General features: G+C 36.8%; 1 protein-coding gene across 1 annotated transcript in view; it reads right to left on the reverse strand.

Moving 5' to 3' along the window:
- Window positions 1-15,978, reverse strand: part of SEMA3A (semaphorin 3A) — a 158,166-nt gene that overhangs the window by 22,078 nt on the left and 120,110 nt on the right. The window contains exons 7-11 of the mRNA XM_010213041.2: window positions 9,791-9,933; window positions 8,638-8,752; window positions 8,477-8,546; window positions 7,293-7,437; window positions 1,729-1,948 (exon numbers count right to left, since the gene is read on the reverse strand). Coding sequence (XP_010211343.2) covers window positions 1,729-1,948; window positions 7,293-7,437; window positions 8,477-8,546; window positions 8,638-8,752; window positions 9,791-9,933 — 693 coding nt within the window. The remainder of the gene's footprint in view (window positions 1-1,728; window positions 1,949-7,292; window positions 7,438-8,476; window positions 8,547-8,637; window positions 8,753-9,790; window positions 9,934-15,978) is intronic.

Consider the following 15,978-nt stretch of genomic DNA (forward strand, 5'->3'; position numbering starts at 1 on the left):
GCTTCCACAGAGGGACACCTTTCCTGAGTGATTAGATAAGAACCATTGTACATAATGATAACTATCAAAAGATTATAGATTCATTTTAAGCGTGTCATCTGTATTCCCCGGAGACAGACAGGACCTTCTGTGTAAATATTCATCTTTAACTGAGGCCTCTAAGAAGACTGAATGAATCTCTCTCTGGAAGGATTTACCTCTCCTACTTGAAGAAGCCAGGGCATCTTTCTTACACTGGATGCCAAACTTAGGTGAAATGCTTAAATGTAGGTATTAGGCTTAAAATGTAGGTATAAATCCGTTTTATGTTTAGTGGACTAGATCCTAGCCTGAATGCAGCAAGGCTTATTTTCTCACACTTCAGCCAAGGGGATATTGCCATTATTACTATTATTATTTTTCTTGTGGGCTGAATCAGGTCATAGAAAACTTGTTGAAAAGCACAAAGCACTGTCAAAGGTAAGATGGCATTAAACTCGATAGTATTTCTCAGTGGTGGAAAAAATGTGTTACGTAAAATCATATGAAACCACTTACTGATGTTTTACACAAGAACATATTGTAATGCTGGTATTTAATAACTCGGTTCACAGCTTTCAAAAGCTGGAAAACTCTTTGCAGAGCTGCATTTCCTGCACTAAATGTTCTGAATTGCTACATATGCAGCATGTTTGGTACACGAATCTTCATCAGCTTTCAGTTTACTCATAATATATTTCAGGCAACAGCATGAAAGAAACCTTGAGATTTATTGCTTTGGAAATCTGACCCCAAGTCTAGATCACCAACACTGTACTTAAAACAAGTCAGAAATTGGACTGTTATAAGACAAACAATAATTTTTGGTCCAAGGCTGAAAAAGAACAGTGGGCTTTTTGTTTTGATTTTATGATGCCAATGTCTAATTGTTAGCAATTATATTCAACAAAAATATGATATATATACTTTTATTCAACATAAGTGAAACATCAGCCAACTCATGGAAAATCATCAAACGTGTAGGAGTAGATGAACGAACTGCTAAGCAGGATAACTCTTCTGAAGACATTGGACCTAATCACATGCACATCAGCTAATTTCGGGCCACTGTTATTTCTTGCTATTATCTTTCTGAAAAGTTACCTACTTTGAATGCATATTTCTACTTTTGATAAGATGCCCAAGCTATGAGATTCTGCAGATGCTTTTGAAAGGATAACATGTTTCTATTTAGGTATAGTTTTTTTAAAAACATCGTGTATATGCCAGGCATCTGCATCTTAAGTAAAATGATGACTCTTCTGACTAAACAGCTGGGCATTTTTAGGCAATATTTGAAATACCTGAAAGGCACAGAAGACATTTCCTGTACCTGGAATCTTGCCTCATTCATTTCAATACCTCTTATGATGTGTTTCATGATAATGAAATAAGCAGCTCAAAAACCTTAATTTTAAATTGAATTGCAATTAATAGAGCAAGATATTTCTAATAACACTCCCTAATAACAGTAGTTGAAAAGACAGTGGTTTGATCCTACTCTGGTTGGCAAGGCTCCTAGGGAATAAGTTGTGCAGGCCAAGGCTTGAATCTGTAACAGAGAATCCTTACGCAACACAAAAGGTTCCCCACACACACAGTTTGGAATCTGGCTCCAAATTTCCACAGGTTTACACTGGAAAACAATTATGAAATCTTATCTTATCTATGCCCCTGTAAGGCAAACAGTGCAGATTCAAGAAATCTCACCTGTGCCAATGAACATCACATCATATTGGCCGTCTTCTGCATCAACTCGATCTACTACTATCTGGGTGAACTGGTAATCCACATCTGTTTTGATCATGATTGGACGGTTGTTGATAGGAAAAACAGGGTTGTACATGGCTGGATGACTTCTTGCAAATGTTATAACCTCATCAGGAAGGTCCTTAGTAGAATCGAAGCCTCCAAAGGTTTTACTGGGACACTGAGAATACAAAAGAGAATTTTATCACTGATCAATACAAATATTACAAAACCATTTCACTACAATCATTCCACCTTCTTCAGCCTATTACAAAGTAAGGTATTGGAATTTAATTGCTTCTTGATAGGCATCAATAATTAATTTTGCCACTAACGTCTGTGTTTTATTTATTGAATCTCATCTGGACTTAATACAGTTAAGAGAGTATAAATGATCAGCACACATAATTTTTCTTACTATAATAGCATGAAAATGAATTTTCAGTAATTTATTGATCAGTATCAATCTTTAAAATTGGCAGAAGAAAGGAACCTTGAATTTTCTAAAATCATTCTATACAAGACCAGCAAGTTCAGCATTTTGTTATCCTTACCACAGAACATTAATTAACCACACTATCACTCTGCTTTCAAAAATTTCTCTTCTGAAGTTGACTGTAAGCTGATTCCTTTCCTAGGTTGTTCAATAAAATCAACTTAACTGTCAGGAGATCTCCTTGCTCTGCTGACTTTTTAGACTTCTGATTGTCTCAGCACACCTGTTTCATCCATGTAGCCCTTGATAACATGGATCTTGTTACACTAAATTATATCTGCAGATAGGAGCAGCCAGAAAACAGTTTGGCTAAATGTGACATAATATTTGCATCTATATGAGGTATATACCTAGGGTCCTCTTATCTTAAACAGAAAAGAAAGGCACAATTTATCCCATATCTAAATAAGTCAGTAAGTATAAAATAGCTTGAATGAATCATGTCCTAAACATGTATTTTTTTTCTCCATTGATTGTAAAGAAAGGCTTGTATGACCAGCAGCTGTTGCCAGTGATACTGTCACTATAGAGTGAGAAAGTTCTCTCAGAAATAGGTCCTAGTTAGTTGTTGGTATCCTTACTATCCTCTACTGCACAGTAATGGGAAATTTACTGTGTCCACCTGGAATTAAGCTGTGTCTGGTCCCTATGGAGAAACACAAGGCCCCTTTGTCACCTTCTGTGATCATGGATGGGCCAGTCAGTTTTGCCTCTCATTTGGGAAATCTGCTACTGTTCTCCCACTATAAGCAAAAAAAAAAAAAAAAAAAAAAGAAGTTGAGAAGGTAAGAAGAGGTAGGACTGTGGTTTCGACATCCACAGAAACATTCATTCCCCTTCTCTTACTGAATAGTCTAGAACTGCAGATAATTTACCCTTTATTTTTTTTTGCAGAATTTTAAATTATTTTATGAACAATTAGATGATACTTCAAAGTAAGCATTATTAGTAGCAGAATGTACGAGGAAACTGAACCACAATGACATTAAATTACTTGGTCAAAGACATAGAGCAGAGAACTTATTGTCCCTAACTCTTAATTTTTTCTTAGATATCAATTTTTGACATATACAAATATGAAACTCAGTTGATAGTGATTCTGTTCACAGAATTTGAACATAAAATATAAAAAATGGTGTTAAGGTAATCTGCCTTTTATTTAAGCACAAATAATATCTAGCAAATAATTAAAAATCTAGAGGACAACATGTTATTAAGCAAGAACTCAAAACTTGCGGGATGCTCAGCAGAAGAAATCGATTGTCTTTGCTATCACCTTGGTCTAGATTATTAATAATTCATCAGAAATGAAATTAAAAAATCAATGTTGTCAAAAAGAATAGTTGGTATATTCAGCAGAGGGACAGTTCAAGCACACAGATATATAAGGTGTTAATTGTCTCTTTTTGTCATATTTGGAAGTAAGCAAATTCCAGCATTCTGCTCCATGACATGGCATGGAAGGGAGGAAGGAAAGAACTTTTGATTCATGTATGTGGAGTAGAATAAACAAAAATAAGAAAACAAGTTAGTCATTTTATTGCATCAAGTTTTTTCAGTCTTTGTATTATTAAATATTCTTGCACTTTCATACTGAAATGTTACCCAGATATAATCAGACAGACTTTCCATAACCATTGGCCAAGCCATAGTTTGTCTTAAAAACTGTGTTTAAAACAGTTTCAAAGTCTGTTTCACATCTGGATTAATATTCTAACTATAGTTCAAGACTAATAACTCAGATTAATTAGATAATGATTAATTAGATAATTTATGTAAAGTGCTTTAAGTAGAAAAATCACTACATAAGTACTAAGCATTGTTAATTGCAGCTGGGCAAACACTGAAAAACAGTAAATGAATATTCATTTCAAAGTAAATGTATTTCAGCTGCGTTTCAATTGCTTGGATATTTATTTTCTGGCTCATTTTCTAACAAAAGATTTTACTGGCAGCAATCTTGACCAAGATGTATTCTATGCAGGAAAGAATATCACATAAAACTATCATTAGTTTCTCTCTATTTAAATGAGAAACTCGCTAAAGACCAGAGTACTGTTTGAAAGCCTTATTTTTATGAGAATAAACAATGACAGCAATTTTGTGTCTTTAAATCTAAAGCTCATTACCTGGACTAGATTATAGCTCATATTCATCCCACCCCTCTTTAGGAATCTGGCTGAGATCTCAAAATCAAAAAATCTCTTTGCCATAACTCCCACTCTTGTCACTAGAGTGAAATGGAGACCATCAATAGGTGATTTAATAAACTAATAAACTGATTACAGATGAATTTTAGCCCACATAAAACCTAAGCAGTCGTGATAAGTAATGCCCCACCAAGGAACAAAAATGAAGATGTTATCCTGGTTACTAATGACAAGACTGCAGTTGATACGAGATGGTAAAGCTCAAGCTAATGGGCCTAGCATCAGAACTCTGGTTTATAAAGCTCAGTGATCTCACCAATACCAAGAAAACAAACTACTTTGGTGCCTTAAGTTAAGCATGAGTATGAATAATCTGATAAAGTTTGGAGCCCTATCTTGGATTCAAGTGGAATCAGAAGAACTCTCACATCTAACATCCATTGGCATGCAGCGTGCTGAGTAGAGATTAGCCAAGAAAAATTTGCTAGGATCTACCCTAACCCGCTTATTAAGGAATTTAAGATAACAAATATGAAGCTGCAGCCACCCACTCTGATATCAATAGGAATAAAATGTTTTTTGCTCATTGCTAAAGACAGACTCGGTACCATACACTAGAGAAAAATCAGATTCTGAATTCATAGAATGTCTGGTTAGAATTTATAATATATATATAAGAAATCTTCCATCCTCTTCCAAAATAACTTTTAAGGTTAAAAATAAATAAATAAAAATGGAAAACTCCTGGTAACTTCTTTTCAAAATGTAAAGACAGAAAAGTGAAGCCGATGTAGGATTGTTTACAAAGATATCTGACTTTTCAAAAGAACCATTAATTTTCCTTTTCATTACTCAAACTGGGCAAGTCACCAGATGCTCAAGAAGTTTATTAGCATCTCACCTATGAAATTCCTCAGATAATTCAGCACTGTAAAAGTACAGTCTGGAATCACTGTAAGAAGTTCAGGTTTTATTTCTTCCTTTCCTTTCCCTGTTTTTGGAAAAGGAAGCTGCAAGACTGACAGGAGCTTCAAAAGGAACTTCAAAAATCTTTCTCCTGTATTCTCAACAGATCTTCAAAGACATCAAAAACAAATCAGATTTTATCACTTTAGAAACCAAACACTCAGCTTCAGCCAGAAACTTCTCTCATTTTAAAGCTCAGTTTTATCAGGAACAAAACCACACTTTCTGTGTGGTAGACATTAGGATTATAGTCACTGGCAGTGAGCTGGGAAAAATTGCTGGCCTCAACTAATCATTTATCACTCTCCTTCAGAGTTTTAGTATAGGTATTTTTAAATGAAATTCTAAGTGTAAAATGCATCCTGAGAAAATAGTCAGAAAAAGTATATGTATCACTAAACTATGTTTCACTATTTTGGCACAAGGCCATTAGCCTAGAAGCAGAATTTTGGACCCTGATTTCCAGCTTTTTATACAAGGAATAGAAGAAATCTACTCATTCACATTTTCCAAAGGGACATCAAAGTTATGTAGTATACATAACTTTACAATATATATAACTATAATATGTTTATATATGTATATAAACTATATAATACATAACTATATTATATATAGTTATCTGACATTTCAGTGACTAGGTAAAAATCAGTATCACATGAGGAAAGTAATCTCTCTTTAAGTTGCAGAACTTGTGTTTTAACTCTGAAAAGATTAAGAAACCCTTTTGCAGCCACACACAGGGATAGAGGAGTGCTTGTAATCCAGCTGTGGGACAATCACTGTTTTCTTTTACGTAGGAAGTAATTTTCATTAGGCTGAACATACACATTGACTAACTGCTGGAAATTAGTTGAAAGAACAGTTGAAAGAAAGTTGAAAGAACTAGTTTGAAAGAACAATTTTAAAAATACCAAACAAAAATAAAAATTCGGTAATTGAAAAAGCATCTAAGATATTCCTGGTTTGCTATCAGATTTACATTTAAGGATACATTTAAAAGAATGTTTTGAGCAAATATATATATATAAATATGTATGTATGTGCACATACATACATACATACATATATATATATAGTCCATATCTATATCTATGTCTAAATATATAAATATATATATATGCACACACAGATATACATACATATGGGTAAAATCCTCAGCAATGATATTCCACATTTTAAATGGGCCAAGTCTATTTATACACGTTGCAGAGCTACCCCAACATTTATAATTAATACATATGTATATTCATAAGTGCCCTTTCTTTAGACTAGTGGCAATGTTAGAGACAGTGAAATACTTCTAGGACCTCAGACATCAGTAGTTAGGGAATTGCAGATATGGGTATCTTGCAGCACTGATGTTTTAGTCATTCATAAATGAGAAACAAAGACAGAAGTCAAAACACAGCTTAATAATAATAATAAGAAAATGCTAGTGGAAGCAATTACAGTTATTCCATCATCCCTGGCAGAAATATCTATCTTTTGTACTGAATTCAATGGTGGGAAAAAATTGCATACTTATTAACAACTAGGCAGATGCTCTGTTTCGTATTCTCAGCAAGAATGGTTCAGTCAATAACTGGAACAAACACAAATTCCAAAGACAAAATAATGCAGAATGATTTATTAAACATTTGACCTTCAGCAAAGCTCTTCGGCCACTGCTCAAACTTCTCCTATATTTAATAGGAACATACAAAGAAAATTCCAAATTAAGCTACCCCACCATTTCATGCTTTAGAAGTGCTCTGTAAATTCTGGACACAAGGAAACTGTTGATTTTCCCTCTGTTTGCACCTATTGGTGCAAATTTCTTTCCTGGATCTCAGCTCAAGGACCATGAAATGTGTGAGAATATTTTCCATGGATTTCTCTTTTTAGATACCCAGGTTTCCTGGGGTACTCACCGTTCCCGGCCGTGGATATGGCACTCGTCCCTGGTATGGGACCCACTGGTAGTTGGGGCCGTCCCTGTGAGCGTAGGGCCCCAGGAAGACCCTCCTGACGTCCGTCATGCTGTACATGCACACTGCCGAGCCCTTGAAGATGTTACTAGAGACCAGGGCAGAAGAAATCACAACAAGCTCTTTAAATTATCTGTCTGTTTAATCAAGTGGGAGAGCTGGGGGAATAGCAGCTTGTTGCTCTCTAATTTATTACATGCGCTGATTATCCAAACTTTGACATGCTCTCAGAGCAATCCCCGCTCACCTCCTGCCAAAGTGCAGCAGGACTGATACCATCTCCCAGCTATTTTGCTAAGCATACAGCTGCTATTTCACTATTTAAAGCATATTGTCCCCAGAAGGCCCAACTTGAGGAAATGTCAGCAGTCCCGTCTCTGGGGGACTATTCAGTTCTTTGCTTCACTTCACATTTTTTCTTTTTCTTTTTTTTCATATTGTCTTTCGTCATTTGGGCAGCACACACACCAACTCCAGTGCTGTTCCCTACCTTGAGATTTCTTACTGAGTACACTTAGTGCTTGCAAATCTCTCTCCTATGCACTGTTATCTTTAGAAACATTCTTTCTATTTAAAAACTAAAATTCAGAGATAAATGCAGCAATATGCTCTGCCACCAGTGGTATAGACCTTCCTCGGGCCAAGCATAATTTTGTTCTTAGTAGAAAGTGCAAACAAAATATTCGAGTCACAGTTAGACACAGTAAAATAATACAACTTCGAAAGATTTTTAGATTTTCCAGATTTCAACAATATTTCTCCTAATACCTTGACGAGTAGCCAATTTCCCGCATGAGAGTTCTCCACTTTTATGCTTTCTAAGTTAAGAAATACTGAAGCCTGGTGTTATTTTCCCAGCGCTATGTGGGACGGCTGCAACTTCGGACAAGCCAATTCAAAGGCCGGAGCAGCCAGAGGAACTGATCGCCTGTGTCATCTCTTGGCTCGGGGTGATGATGTACATCACTCCCGAGAAAGAAACCTAATTCATTACTGCTTACTGCCACCGACTTCGCAGTTCAAAGGTTAAGAAAATTTTGTTTCTTAAAAACATTTTTAACAAAGAGACCTCTTTAAAACAAGCAGCCACCCACGTTTCCCTGCAAGTAAAATGATACTTTCTGTACCTGGAAGTTGTAAACACTCCATAGACTATTGGATTTTTAGGGTCTTTTGAGTTCATTAGAAACACATCCTCTGTAACAATAACAAGAGAGGAAAAAAAAAAAAGTTATTTTGTGTGTTGGCAGTAGTGGGAAATGTTTCTGTATTGAAAGCTGCCACTTACGCAGTTCATCAAAGTGCGTGTCGATGCCATTGGGTCCTGGCACAGAACAGATCAGCCGGGCTTTCAGGAAAGTTGTCCATTTGTTAACAAGGCTCCTGTGCCCACCAAAGTCATTCTATACAATAAAAGTATCCCGCATTAACATCTTGTAATAACAGTCTTTCCTTGAAATCTTAGACAAAGAGCATTGAATAATCCCAAGATGCTGGTTTTAGAAAACAGAAATTTTACATAAGAAAAGCATTATGTTTTCAAAGACGTAATTTTAAATTTCTTTTACATGGTATCAGTATACAGTTCATAGTATCACTATGTCACTGTACAGTTGACATCATTTCAAAAAACTCCTTATATATTCTAAAATATACAACACTGGAGGCAGACAAACAGACTGTCCAGGTTTCCCAACAACCCACATCCTGGTAAGGTTTAAGAGGCTTATAATCCTTAACTGGGTAGCAACAAAGGAGAAATACAAGTTGTGAATGAAGAAGGTATATAAAAACGCCAGAATGATGGGATCAGATGCATAGCAGCAAAACTTGGAGCAAAAGTATACCAAAGACTCATACATATGAGATAACTGGTTGTCAAGCAGCTATGTCTGGACTTGAGGAAATAAATTGAAATTGTGCCTATGGATTAACATGAAATTTTACAGTAAATACCACAGTTGCCAAAGCTATATAACATTTATGAATGTCACAATTTGCAGAAATCTTCTTTAAAGTCTGTCAGAAAAATATTTGGATGTTTATCAGGGTGGATGGATGAATCAGTCTGGAATCATTAAGTGAACTGTTCTGAACTGTTGCCCATTTATAGATCTTAGCTTAAACAACTATTTTTTAAAATCTTCCTTTGCCTCTTAAAAAAAAAAAAATCACTAATGTGGGAATGCAAAGGTGTTAACATTCCTCTAAAAAGTAAATTCTTCAAATGTTTTTGGCCTACCTGGAAGTATCACATTTCCTGTAAAGGACTGTGTCTTTTGCAGACATGTTCTGAGCCTTTAAAAATGACTATGATTTTTTAAACAGAACATCACAGTTTGTGAAGTTTCCCAACCAGAAGAGAAATGAATAGTACACCTTTCTATGTGTTATCTCAGAACTATTTTTTATTCTGAGTAATAAGTAAGTGATCGCTTTACCTTACAGATCTGCCCTATTCTGGCATGAGTGGCTTTCCCGGTGTGTTCTCCATCAATTGCATTTTCACGGAAGAAGAAGTAGATTTTGTCATCCTCTGGATTGTCACTCTCTGGTATCAGGTGAACACTAATGAATCTAGGATCTGAGAAAACAATGTCATAGCATGTGTTACTGACCCATGAATTAAATCACTTGTCTTCATTGACTGCTTGTGACTTTGCACATCAACCACTGTATTATATGGCAAATATGCCCATGTTAGGTACATTCTTGCACAGTTACGCATAAGGGGTATTTACATTCCTCTTATCTCTTTGCGGTAATTAACTCTGCTTTTAGAAAAAAGATCCAAAGGCTCAAAATGTATGATGAAGCCAAAGGAACTAAGAAGTACCTTCTCAAATCCGAATCTTCAGTTCCTCATGTTCCTGTGTAACACAAATAACCATCTTGCATGTTTTTGCTCTACATTAGCTTACAGGCAAGCCACGTCAACACACACCAGCATTCACCTGGTACCGTACCTAGTCAGTACATGTTTCCTTGATACTGTCTACTTCCAAACTATCATCTCCCTGGGAAAACCCAACATTTTTTTGATTTGTTTCCAGAATAGAAGTATAGCCATGAATTTCTATAGGGGGAAAAAATCTATTCAAGATTGTTGAAAACCTGTTTTATCTTATCTGTTTCTAGTTTTTTGTCACAGAAAATGTTTGTTTCCTGCTAATTATGGTGATGCCATTTTTGGATGATGAAGAAGAGATATCAGCACATAAAAATACATAATGTTAAGACAAATTGATTGGTTATGCAGAAATGGTGGTAAGAAATTTTAGGAGAGAAATCTGCATAAATCATAAATCCATACCAGTGGTGAATTTGGCTCACCACTTTATTTTACTGAGATACTTCAGCTGCTATCTCTCACTATATTTGGAAAAAGAAGGCATATCCAATAGATTTACCAATCTGTTTTACAACCAGTTTATATCCTGCTGGGATAATTAACTGTGAGTTATATTTAACTACTCATAGTCCTGTTCCTATATAAAATTATAAGCAGTTTTAGTGTCTTGTACTAGTTTCTTTCCAGTGTAAGTTTATGCCACATAGTCACGGAAATAGTGAACTGCATTTTCTTTTGCCAGTTTACACTAGTTGTCCCATTAAATTCATTGCCTTATTAAGATGGTTGTGCTTGCAACCAGCCTATTTTGGTATATTAATGTATACGCATGTACATGTTTAGATGTGCCTATTATATAGGCACTTATGGCATCATTTTATGCATATACTGGTTATAACAACTTTCACATGAAGCCACAAGAGCTAAATAATAAATGGGACTTTGCACATTTCACATTACATGGCACAAGAATGATCATGTGGGCGCAGACCAATGAGTACTCAGATCTGTACACAGACTCCAACATTGGTCAAAAGCAACTACCTAGGAAAAAGAAAGAACATGGTAAATTCAAATGCTAATTTCCTGGGATAATCTCCCAGCCTCCAACTATTTTCCATGCACCCAATCCCCTGACTTGGCTGTTTTTTCTGTACAGAGCAACTCTCAATAGATTTTTCATCATGTATCTGTAGAGCCTCTTCCCGAGTCCATGTAAACTTCCAGGATTCACGGTATACTTTTGCAGTTTATTCCTCAGGTATATAAGTGAAAGAAGTATAACCTGCTTTTGATCTCTAGTTTTGTACATGGATCCTGATAGCTTCATCTGATGCCTCTTAGAGTTCCTTTACTGGAAGTATCCACAGCATTCAAGCGATTACACAGGGCTATAATAATGTTCTTTGTTGAATTCTCTGTTCTTTCTCTGTTAATGCCTAACATTTCATGTGTTCCAGTAATAACTTCCTGAGCAATAAGCTGACATTTTCAAGGAACTTTATGTGCCATTAACTCAGAAATTCACTCTTTTTTGGTAAGGCTCAGTCCACAGTCCGTCATTTCGCATGTGAAGATGGGCATATTCTTCCTCATGACTTTCCCCATGGTTTACCACTACATCATTCAACAAGATTAATTTAATTTGTCATTTGATTGCTTAACTACTCAGTTGCATAAGATCTTTTTGTAATTCTTCACAGTCTTCCTTTGTCTTGCTATGCTGAATAAAGAAATTTTCATCAGAAAACTTGGTTATCTTGCTGCTCAACCTTTTCCCAGGTCCTGTGCTGAATGCAGACTCAGAATATAGACACATGGAACTCTCTATTACCTGTTCTAAGATATACCCTTTTGGACATTTGAAATCATTAAACATCAGTAAGAAGCTGAAGCTCTCCAACCCACAGGATCAGCAGCTTAACCTATTACACTCCCTTCCTTTCTTTCCAGCAGGCATCCAACAGCCTTCATACTGCACTGATGTGAGGCCCAGGATAAATAATACTTACACCATATCCTAACAGGAGTAATATCTGTTATTCTTTGTATAAACTACCAATGCTTTGAATGGAACTTGTTTCACAGGAAACATAGGCCACAGCTTAAAATCTTCATATTTCATAAAAAAATTACATCAGAAGAAGAGGACAGCCATTAGAAGACACTGGCCCAGGCTACTGGATCTGGAGCACTTTTGCCCTGAACACACAAAGCTGTTTTCTACAATCAAAAGGCCTTGAGGAAAGGGGCAAAAAAACATTCATCCAAAACTTAAACACATTCCTAAACAGTCAAATGATTTGTCTCTAGCACAATGGATTTTGTAAATCACAAGATATCAAATTCTAAAATAAATCAGGCATCAAAAATCTAACTTTACACTGCCCTCTGAAGATCCCACAGGGAGTCCTCTTCAAGTCAGCAATACTGCTGATAGAGTAAGGTTATATAAACTTGCCCTCAGTTAGCATATTATTATTCTTTTCTTTCCCACTCATACTTTTGCAAGTGAACCTGGAACACTAAGGCAGCCTAGCGAATAGAAATGGATTGATACAAGGACAACAGAAACACAACAAAAATATTGAATATGATATATATATATTACAAATTATTCTAGTGGAGTGGTGGCACAGAAGAAGGGTGGAAGGCTGATAATTTGGGCCTTACAGAGATCACAGGTGTACATGCTTTTGCATTTTTTTTTAAACCAAACAGTGCTCATCTGCAAGAAGTCAGATTTTCAATTAGCACTTGCTAATCCTAACTATATTCAGCGCAATAAAACTCCACACAGCCTCCTATTAGAGCATCTCTTCTGTATATCATGGACTCGTTTTTGTGGAATTACAGTGGCGTTATTTTACTGAGCAAACCTCAGGCTCTTTGGCCAACTGGTTAGATCAATAGATTTAATTCAATACGAGAGTGGTCCTTCATGTTATAGGGCCATTGCTCTTGTTAATTGCTTTTGTTTGGTTGGTTGTTTTTTTCCTCTTCTGTATTTCATACCTCAACAAAGCAAAGGAAAGAACAGGTTATATGTGTCCTGTAGCATACAGAAATAGATATTCCTTACTGCTTTTTGAACAGAATGACTATATTGATTACATAGCCAATGCTGTGAGCATGGGTGAGCGTGTGTGTATTGAGGGAAGGAAATTTTGCTGATAACTCAGTCGGCTATAAAGCCACGAGGATGGCAGTGCGTGATAGTGACAGACAGGGTGATCTTTATAGCTCCATTAATAAAGGAGCTTTGTCCTCCCCAAGATTTGATGCATTTAACTCTGGGCTTTGGCCCATGCTCAGGATGGATCCATCGGCTGGGGGGACGGCAGTCAGGCAACACCCTGTACCGCGCTCTGCGGGTGCGATGGGGATGCTGTCCCCAGATGGAGGGCTTGCTCTTGGCTCTCCTAATTGCTCAGCCATGTAATAGGAGAGACTTATGCACGGACACACGTGCTTGGCTTTCGAGACTTGCCTGCAAAAATATAAAAGTTCCATATCAAGGGCAGAAAGTTTAAAATAACTCAGCCAGGCCTGACCCACTTCATCCACTCAGCACAGCCACATAAGACGTGTTGGAAGCAACTTCAAGCCCTTTTACTGAATGGGAAGTGGAACTTTGATCTGAAACCACTGGCAGCAATGGCAAAACACTGGTGTACTGCAGCCATTGAGGATAGATGGGATGACTTCAAATTTCTGGGTATGAATTACAGGGTATTTGGAGTCCCTAAAAGTGCCTCCAATTAGAGAAAAACTCAAATATTCTTATGGTGATGTTCTTGTCTAAAAGCAAGTCTCTTGTTCACTCAAAGGTCTGGGAAGCACGTTTAGTGAAAATGAGTTTAAGAAGTTATTTGACGTCAAATACTTTACAATGACTCACTGTTAAAGGCAAAAAAAAAAAAAAAAAAAAAAAAAAAGAAAAACAACACACGCACCAGCAGACAAAGTGGAAGAGTGTTTTCAAAAATAGCATACTTCAAACAAGCATGTCTGAAACGTGTTTAAGCATGATCAAAGGCAAACAAAGCCACAGTATAAACATGATCAAAATAAAATTACATCTAAAACCACTTCTCTGATCTTGCAGCCAATGCGAGCAGGCTAAAAATAAAAGATTTTGATGTAAAACAATAAACCTCAAGAAACAAATTATTAGAGAACACACCTTTTTTTCAGTCTCCTTTTCCAATTCCCTTCACTATGGAGCTATTTCTTAGCTCCCACACAACACCTTTCCAGCGCCACTTTCTGCATGCCCTTCTGCAAGCGCCAGCACTGCAGAAGTCTCACTGGCAGCAGCCCATTAAAATGTCCTTTGTGAGAAATCTGCCTCTTTATGGAAACGACACCTTGGTCCAGCTGCCTCTATGATTTATATGCCATTGTTTGCTTAGTTAAGTAATGAGAACATGTTTTGCTTGTCTCAGCACTTCAGGTTCAGAAAAAAGCTAAGGAAAATCGATCTGCGCTTGTTCCTCTACAAATGTTATTCTTTAGCTGTACAACCTTGTGCGCACGCACACACACATACCCACACACGCAAAACAACAGCAAGAAACTGTGAAAGTCAGCAACTGGATTTTCAACTGAATTGAGTTAGAATTTTAATGAAGATATATCAATTAAAATGTGCAGAAATTAGCTGTCAAAAATGAATAAAGGTGCAGAAACTAGGGACATCATTTCACAGAATTAAAAAGGTAGTTTTCTCAGGAACTGTTTTGTAAAGAGTTCCAATTGGATGCCCCTCTTAGTGCATATTTACACTCAAAATGACTAATTTACCAGTTTGCAGAATGAAAATTCAAGGAAACTATAGGGAAATTTTACGCTCAGTAAATCTGCAATTGCTATAATTTAATGAAATTTACTGGAGGGCGACTAGGGCCCTGAGGAAGCAGCAGGACTAGGGAATCTTAAATAAAAAATTCAACAACAACAATAGGCAGCTAACTCAGACTTCATAAATAGATAGAGTGGCTGTCCACCGAGACCCAGCATTAGCAGAGAAGCTAGTACCATATGAACTTGAAATCATAGCTGGCTCTTCTACCCACGGACAGGAGCACTCACAGCATTGGTCCCAAATGCACGCAGCAAAGCTGTAAGCCACTGTGGCTTTCAGTAAGGTCACCAGAGGACAAAGCTTTTAATATACGATGAGAGAGCTTTGCTTCATGCTTTTAAACGCTCCGCCATAGTTTACAAAATGCCAGAGCTTTTAATGTTGTTCTCCTGAAGTCCCGTCATTTTAATTCTTCACCTTATATCAGCCTGTTGTTGCCAGTAAGTCAAGCAGATGAAAAGGACCTCTCATGGGTTTGCAGGTTAGAATTAAACTCCTCAACCACACTGATGGCATCATCAGACCACATCCTAAAAGGTGGATCTCAAGGAATACTCCTTGCACAGGAGATAACTTGCGGCTGTTGTGGAACTAATACCTGGATTCTGCGGTAACCTGCTTTCAGCTGCTGACACATCAGGTAGGACTAGGGAGAGACCTGAGAGCAGAGAGATGTGGTAGAAGAACAGTGTTTTCAAAGTTGTGAGAAGGAAGAGATGGCTGTGTGACAGCCCAGCCAGACCATGTATGACTGAAAGCCCAGCAGATATCACTAGTTAAGATATCACACTATGGGGACTATAGTTCGTCATTGAAGCCACAAGATAAAATTCTCATCAGAACAGAAGTTTTCGAGACTGAGGATATCTACAGATCAATACATTACAAATCAAACAGATTTGTAATATAAA

The sequence above is a fragment of the Tinamus guttatus genome, unplaced genomic scaffold, assembly GCF_059628265.1.
Source record: "Tinamus guttatus ecotype Peru unplaced genomic scaffold, ASM5962826v1 Tinamus_guttatus_pri_ptg000193l, whole genome shotgun sequence".
NCBI lineage: Eukaryota > Metazoa > Chordata > Aves > Tinamiformes > Tinamidae > Tinamus > Tinamus guttatus.